At 40.8% G+C, this 8,503-nt stretch overlaps 1 protein-coding gene across 1 annotated transcript in view; it reads right to left on the reverse strand.

The window, feature by feature from the left end:
* Positions 1-4,009, reverse strand: part of LOC106585971 (zinc finger RNA-binding protein) — a 50,462-nt gene extending 46,453 nt beyond the window's left edge. The window contains 2 exon segments of the mRNA XM_045707168.1: positions 3,550-3,631; positions 3,914-4,009. Coding sequence (XP_045563124.1) covers positions 3,550-3,631; positions 3,914-3,950 — 119 coding nt within the window. The 5' untranslated portion in view covers positions 3,951-4,009.
* Positions 4,010-8,503: the final 4,494 nt, after the last annotated feature.

Genomic DNA, 8,503 nt, shown 5'->3' on the forward strand with positions numbered 1-8,503 from the left:
AGCCAATCAGCCAAAATTTCAAATGCCTGAAGGTACCACGTTCATCTGTACAAACAATAGTACACAAGTATAAACACCATGGGACCACGCAGCCGTCATACTGCTCAGGAACAAGACGCATTCTGTCTCCTAAAGATGAATGTAATTTTGGTGTGAAAAGTGCAAATCAATCCCAGAACAACAGCAAAGGACCTTGTGAAGATGCTGGAGGAAACAGGTGCAAAAGTATCTATATCCACAGTAAAATGAGTCCTAAATCGACAACCTGAAAGGCCACTCAGCAAGGAAGAAGCCACTGCTCCAAAACCACCATAAAAAAGCCAGACTACGGTTTGCAACTGCACATGGGGACAAAGATTGTACTTTTTGGAGAAATGTCCTCTGGTCTGATGAAACAAAAATAGAACTGTTTGGCCATAATGACCATCGTTATGCTCGGAGGAAAAAGGGGGAGGCTTGCAAGCCGAAGAACACCATCCCAACCGTGAAGCACGGGGGTGGCAGCATCATGTTGTGGCGGTGCTTTGCTGCAGGAGGGACTGGTGCACTTCACAAAATAGATGACATCATGAGGATGGAAAATTATGTGGATATATTGAAGCAACATCTCAAGACAGTCAGGAAGTTAAAGCTTGGTCGCCAATGGGTCTTCCAAATGGACAATGACCCCAAGCATGCTGCCAAAGTTTTGGCAAAATGGCTTAAGCACAACAAAGTCAAGGTATTGGTGTGGTCATCACAAAGCCCAGACCTCAATCCTATAGAACATTTGTGGGCAGAACTGAAAAAGCGTGTGCGAGCAAGGAGGCCTACAAACCTGACTCAGTTACACCAGCTCTGTCAGGAGGAATGGGCCAAAATTCACCCAACTTATTGTGGGAAACTTGTGGAAGGATACCCGAAACGTTTGACCCAAGTTAAACAATTTAAAGGCAATGCTACCAAATACTAATTGAGTGCATGTAAACTTCTGACCTACTGGGAATGAGATGAAAGGAATAAAAGCTGAAATAAAATCAATCATTCTCTCTAATATTATTCTGACATTTCACATTCTTAAAATAAAGTGGTGATCCTAACTGACCTAAAACAGGGAATTCTTACTAGGATTAAATGTCGGGAATTGTAAAAAAAAAAAAAGTTTAAATGTATTTCGCTGAGGTGAATGTAAACTTCCGACTTCAACTGTATATGCTGAAGATACAGTCTTATACCAAGCTGGCACCTCCCCGGATTTTGTGTTAAACGCTCTACAACAAAGCTTTCTTAGTGTCCAACAAGCTTTCTCTACCCTTAACCTTGTTCTGAACACCTCCAAAACAAAAGGTCATGTGGTTTGGTAGGAAGAATGCCCCTCTCCCCACAGGTGTGATTACTTCCTCTGAGGGTTTAGAGCTTGAGGTAGTCACCTCATACAAGTACTTGGGAGTATGGCTAGACGGTACACTGTCCTTCTCTCAGCACATATCAAAGATGCAGGCTAAAGTTAAATCTAGACTTGGTTTCCTCTATCAACCCAGCTGCCAAACTAACCCTGATTCAGATGACCATCCTACCCATGCTAGAATACAGAGACATAATTTGTAGATCGGCAGGTAAGGGTGCTCTCGAACGGCTAGATGTTCTTTACCAATCAGCCATCAGATTTGCCACCAATGCTCCTTCTAGGACACATCACTGCACTCTATACTCCTCTGTAAACTGGTCATCTCTGTATACCCATCGCAAGACCCACTGGTTGATGCTTATTTATAAAACCCTCTTAGGCTTCACTCCCCCCTATCTGAGATATCTACTGCAGCCCTCATCCTCCACATAACACACCTGTTCTGCCAGTCACATTCTGTTAAAGGTCCCCAAAGCAGACACATCCCTGGGTCGCTCCTCTTTTCAGTTCGCTGCATCTAGCGACTGGAACGAGCTGCAACAAACACTCAAACTGGACAGTTTTATCTCCATATCTACATTCAAAGACTCAATCATGGACACTTACTGACAGTTGTGGCTGCTTTGCATGATGTATTGTTGTCTGTACCCAATAATGGTTTGTACCATGCTGTGTTGCTACCATGCTGTGTTGTCATGTGTTGCTGCCTTGCTATGTTGTCGTCTTAGGTCTCTCTTTATGTAGTGTTGTCTGTCTTGTCGTGATGCGTGTTTTATCCTATATTTATTTTTTAGCCCAGCTCTCGTCCCCACAGTTGGCCTTTTGGTAGGCCGTCATTGTAAATGTAAATAACAAATTCTTATTTACAATGACGGCCTACCAAAAGGCCAAAAAAAATTATTATAATTTTTTTTTAATACATTTATTTTTCCAGCCTAGCTACATTTAATTTCAGGACTGGGTTTTATTTCGAACGTTACCGCCGGACCAGCATGCCATTGTTTATTAAAAATCAGAAACCGCTGCAAAGTTGAAGGCTATTTATGGTCAATTTGTATCTACACAAGTCAGGTCATTTATACTGAACAGAGCTGTTGACAATGACCTGAGTGTTTATACTGGAACTGCCCACCCCCACCTACCGTCAACCAATCATGTCAATGTGGAGCTAACAGAGCCCCCTCTGCATTGTCACAAAAATGTTGGGGTATGGAGATCAATTAGGCATCTGCATGCGTCGCTCACACCCTCCATACGAATCCCCCCCCCCCCCCCCCAGACCATATTTTTTTTGGATCAAGCATAAACTGGCGGATTTGCAGCCGCAAGTTATGGAAGATGACAAAACAGCTAACATTAGGGAGGTTATAATGTTATTTTTCCACTGTCTTTTTACTGTTGTTTTTATTTCTTTACTTATGTTGTTCACCTAATACCCATTTATTTTACTTATAAAAAAATCACACTATTGGTTAGGGCCTGTAAGTAAGAATTTTAATGTAAGGTCTACACCGGTAGTAGTCGGTGCACTAAACAAATCAACTTTAATTTGATTAGCTAACTAGATATGGTTAGCGAGATAGCTAGTTTGCTAATGCTCCCATGCTAGCTACACTGACAGCTGTCAGTGCCATATTTCTTGATGTTTATTCCTAGTCACCATGCTTCTACATCTGCATTGCTTACTCTTCAGGGTTTTAGGCTGGCTGTCTGTATAGCACTGTGACATCAGCTGATGTAAAAAGGGGCTTTATACATTTTTTTTTATTAATGATTAACTCCATGCGTAAATTTCCACAACCAATTATTGAATATGTATAAGTAACCTTTAAAATTAAATCGGAGGTGGAACATAAACGTGCATTTCCCCCCCACCCCACCATCTAGGACAGGATATTACAGCAAAGTGGAGGCCGCAACTTCCTCTTGGAGGGGATCCTTTATAGGTCCGCGATCCTAGGGACGTGTGCCTCCCTTCCATTGAAGTATTCTTTTTATTTTATTTAATTATTGGTTAGGTAAGGGTTATGGTTAAAAGGGTAATGAAGATCCTAATAATCCCTGATAACACCGACAGTCCTTTTAATAAAAAAAATAAATAATGATTCTCCCGTGGTGATGGATCGCATATTTCCAATTCCAAGGAGTCATATCCTTCCTACCTGTACTGTGCAGCACCACCGTGGGTAAATCCAAAGTAGTTGCCGGTAGCCATTTTGGCATCTTCACCAAGCCGGCTGGGCACTGCAGAAAAGGGACAGATACATAAAAGAAGGTGAACGGTGGGCTAGCGCTGGTTAGCTAGTTAGCTAGCTAGCTACTGTTTGAAGCCAGACCCCCCCTCCCTTTCTCATACAAGTGCAATGCAGAGGCGTAAAACAGGCAGAAAGAGCACCTCAAGGACACACCGACCAAAAACCCCCAGCTTTCCCCGTAAAAAAATGTTATAAATTATTAATTGATAGTCTTGTTAGCTATTTAATCGTTTTATTTTATTTTTATTTTTTTATATAAACGTTAACTCACCATAGGTGAAGGAGACCACTGGACATATAGGAATCATTGGGGGTTCGTATTTTCTGACGAACTGTTGTCTTGTAAACGCTGCGTATTTATATGAGAAGGTCGGACCAGGAAATGGACCAGGCGCGCATGCGCTGTGCATGCAGATATTCATGGGAATTGTAGTTCTACTAGACCTGTAATTTTTTTTTGTACATTTTTTTTTTTCTCGATGTCGACGGACTTGGCCAAACCATACTATCAAATGATCAGTGATGGAAAAAGTACCCAGTTGTCATACTTAATAATAATAGAAAATGACTCAAGTAAAAATGAAAGTCACCCTGTAAGATACTACTTGAGTAAAAGTCAAAAAAGTATTTGATATTACGTAGTGTATATTTTCGCTACACCCGCAATAACATCTGCTAAACATGTGTATGTGACAAATAACATTTGATTTGATTTTTAAGTATCAAAAGTAAATTGAATTGCTAAAATATTCTTAAGAATCAAAAGTAAACGTATGAATAAGTTCAAATTCCTTATATTAAGCAAACGAGACAGCACCATTTAATTTTTGTTTGAATGTTTTTAAATGAATGCATGGCCAGGGGCACACCAACACTTAGACATAATTGACAAACAAAGCATTTGTGTTTAGTGAGTCCGCCAGATCAGAGGCAGTTGCATTTTGGGATGTTCTCTTGATAAGTGTGTTAATTGGACCATTTTCCTGTCCTGCTAAGCATTCAAAATGTAACTAGTACTCTTGGGTGTCAGGGAAAATGTATGTAGTAAAAAGTACATTATTTTCTTTAGGAATGTAGTGAAGTAAAAGTTGTCAAAAATATAAATAGTAATGTAAACTCGTTAAGTGGTACTTTCAAGTATTTTTTACTTAAGAACTTTACAACATTGCAAATGATAGACGATTTATATGAAATGTATCTATGCATTGTATCTAACTATTATAACTATTATAAGGGAATTAACAACATAAATTGGTTATATTTTTCTCTTACAAAAGTATTGCAGCAAATTCAGGGTGGGTAGCCTCACTGGGACTCGTACCACAGGAGGTTGGTGACACCTTAACTGGGGCTCGGGGTAATGGCTGGAGTGGAATAAGTGGAATGGTATCAAATACAAATAAATCCATTCCATTAGCTCCATTCCAGCCATTTATTATGAGCTGTCCTCCTCCCCTCAACAGCCTCCACTGACTCGTTCCAGTTCCCAGCAACAGTCAAGCCAACACTTTAATTAACCGTTACGCCAACAAGTCCGAATGAGGTCGCTACAATATTTAATTTAGGAGACACTCGTATGACTGGTGGTTCGGAGCTATGAATGATGATGATGATGATGATGATGATGAGTATCGCTTGCCTGCAGTGCTGAAGACTGTCTTTAGCTCAGTGGGCTATAACAGTCATGTGAATAGCAGGAGACTCAGGTTTTGAAGCCCCAGTTGGTCACAAAGGTGAAATGACTGTGATCTGTCTCTACAGGGTGGAGGTCAAATGTGGGTGAAGTTCTGCGGTACTGTAGCTCTCAGCCACACTTGTGTGAGTAACCATTACAGAGATTTTAAAGACCTGCATTGGCTCACCCTTCACCAAACCTAATTCTTCCCCACCGATCGAAATGTTGTTGAAAAGACCACTATACCCGACGTCCAATCTACATTCGGATTCGGGTTGAAAGTAAAAGTTGAAAATATGTATTTTTCTGGTGGTTGAAAAGACGTATTTTTCATGTCGTCGAAAAGACGACTATACAAAGACTCCCGTCTGCGTTCAGTTTAACGACTTAATTTCACTTGCAGCCTTTACATGTGAATGCAGTATCAAAAATTGATCTATGAACAATTTTATGATAATAATAGATCACTCCAGTATTTGCACTCCAACCTAAGTGTATGTAAACTTCCGACTTCAACTGTATATTACTGTAAATATTGATCACATTCCCTGTGTATGATCATATATTTTTGATACATTGAATGATAATATTGTGAAACTATGCTATACATTTTTTTTTTTTTTTTACCTGTTTCAGGAAGTGATGTCACTGAGTACTGCCCCTATGTATAGGACCTTCCACCCCCACCTGGGATATGGATGCCTGATGAAAACCTAAGGGTTTAAATGTTAAATAAATATCACCTAGGAGCATGAGTAGATGTTAGTGTAACAGTGTAGGTTCCGTCCCACTCTTCGCACCAACCTGGGCTCGACCCCGGGGACCCTCTGCACACATCAACAACTGACACCCCACGAAGCATCGTTACCCATCGCGCCACAAAAACCGCGGCCCTTGCAACGCAAGGGGACCAACCACTTCAAGTCTCAGAGCGAGTGACGTCACTGATTGAAACGCAATTAGCGCGCACCACCGCTAACTAACTAGCCATTTCACATCGGTTACATTAGCAGATGTTAATGCGAGTGTAGCGAAAAGCTTGTGCTTCTAGTTCCGACCGTGCAGTAATATCTAACAAGAAATCGAACAATTTCACAACAACTACTTAATACACACAAGTGTAAAGGAATGAATGAGAATATGTACATATAAATATATGGATAAGAACGCGAAGCGAGGCGGCCATCTCTGTCGGTGCCGGTTTGTGCTCCTTTCTGTTTTCTATGAGTTTGCCTACAACTCCAGCACCTGCAGAACGTACCTGAATGTGCGTAATGCACAATTAACATTGGATGCCAACCGCCGTTGAACCTCATCGATGTTCGATCGGGTTCAAGTCCGGGCTCTGGCAGGGCCACTCAAGGACATTCAGAGACTTGTCCCGAAGTCACTCCTGCGTTGTCTTGGCTGTGTGCTTAGGGTTGTTGTCCTGTTGGAAGGTGAACCTTCGCCCCAGTCTGAGTTCCTTAGCGCTCTGTAACAGGTTTTCATCAAGGATTTCTCTGTACTTTGCTCCGTTTATTTTTGCCTCGATCCTGACTAGTCTCCCATTTCCTGCCGCTGAAAACATCAAATCAAATCAACTGTTATTGGTCACATACACATATTTTACAGATGTTATTGGTCCATACACATATTTAACAGATGTTATTGCGGGTGTAGCGAAATGCTTGTGTTCCCAGCTCCAACAGTGCTGTAATATCTAACTAAATGCTTGTGATCGTAGCTCCAACAGTGCAGTAATATCTAACTAAATGCTTGTGTTCCCAGCTCCAACAGTGCAGTAATATCTAACTAAATGCTTGTGTTCCCAGCTCCAACAGTGCAGTAATATCTAACTAAATGCTTGTGTTCGTAGCTCCAACAGTGCAGTAATATCTAACTAAATGCTTGTGTTCCTAGCTCCAACAGTAATATCTAACTAAATGCTTGTGTTCCCAGCTCCAACAGTGCTGTAATATCTAACTAAATGCTTGTGTTCCCAGCTCCAACAGTGCTGTAGTATCTAACTAAATGCTTGTGTTCGTAGCTCCAACAGTGCAGTAATATCTAACTAAATGCTTGTGTTCCTAGCTCCAACAGTAATATCTAACTAAATGCTTGTGTTCCCAGCTCCAACAGTGCAGTAATATCTAACTAAATGCTTGTGTTCGTAGCTCCAACAGTGCAGTAATATCTAACTAAATGCTTGTGTTCCCAGCTCCAACAGTGCAGTAATATCTAACTAAATGCTTGTGTTCCCAGCTCCAACAGTGCAGTAATATCTAACTAAATGCTTGTGTTCCTAGCTCCAACAGTGCAGTAATATCTAACTAAATGCTTGTGTTCCCAGCTCCAACAGTGCTGTAATATCTAACTAAATGCTTGTGTTCGTAGCTCCAACAGTGCAGTAGTATCTAACTAAATGCTTGTGTTCCCAGCTCCAACAGTGCAGTAATATCTAACTAAATGCTTGTGTTCGTAGCTCCAACAGTGCAGTAATATCTAACTAAATGCTTGTGTTCCTTGCTCCAACAGTGCAGTAATATCTAACTAAATGCTTGTGTTCGTAGCTCCAACAGTAATATCTAACTAAATGCTTGTGTTCGTAGCTCCAACAGTAATATCTAACTAAATGCTTGTGTTCCTAGCTCCAACAGTAATATCTAACTAAATGCTTGTGTTCCTAGCTCCAACAGTAATATCTAACTAAATGCTTGTGTTCCTAGCTCCAACAGTGCTGTAGTATCTAACTAAATGCTTGTGTTCCCAGCTCCAACAGTAATATCTAACTAAATGCTTGTGTTCCTAGCTCCAACAGTAATATCTAACTAAATGCTTGTGTTCCTAGCTCCAACAGTGCTGTAGTATCTAACTAAATGCTTGTGTTCCCAGCTCCAACAGTAATATCTAACTAAATGCTTGTGTTCCTAGCTCCAACAGTAATATCTAACTAAATGCTTGTGTTCCTAGCTCCAACAGTGCAGTAATATCTAACTAAATGCTTGTGTTCCTAGCTCCAACAGTGCAGTAATATCTAACCAAATGCTTGTGTTCCCAGCTCCAACAGTGCAGTAATATCTAACTAAATGCTTGTGTTCGTAGCTCCAACAGTGCAGTAATATCTAACTAAATGCTTGTGTTCCTAGCTCCAACAGTGCAGTAATATCTAACTAAATGCTTGTGTTCCCAGCTCCAACAGTGCAG

The sequence above is a fragment of the Salmo salar genome, chromosome ssa24, assembly GCF_905237065.1.
Source record: "Salmo salar chromosome ssa24, Ssal_v3.1, whole genome shotgun sequence".
Classification (NCBI taxonomy): Eukaryota; Metazoa; Chordata; class Actinopteri; order Salmoniformes; family Salmonidae; genus Salmo; species Salmo salar.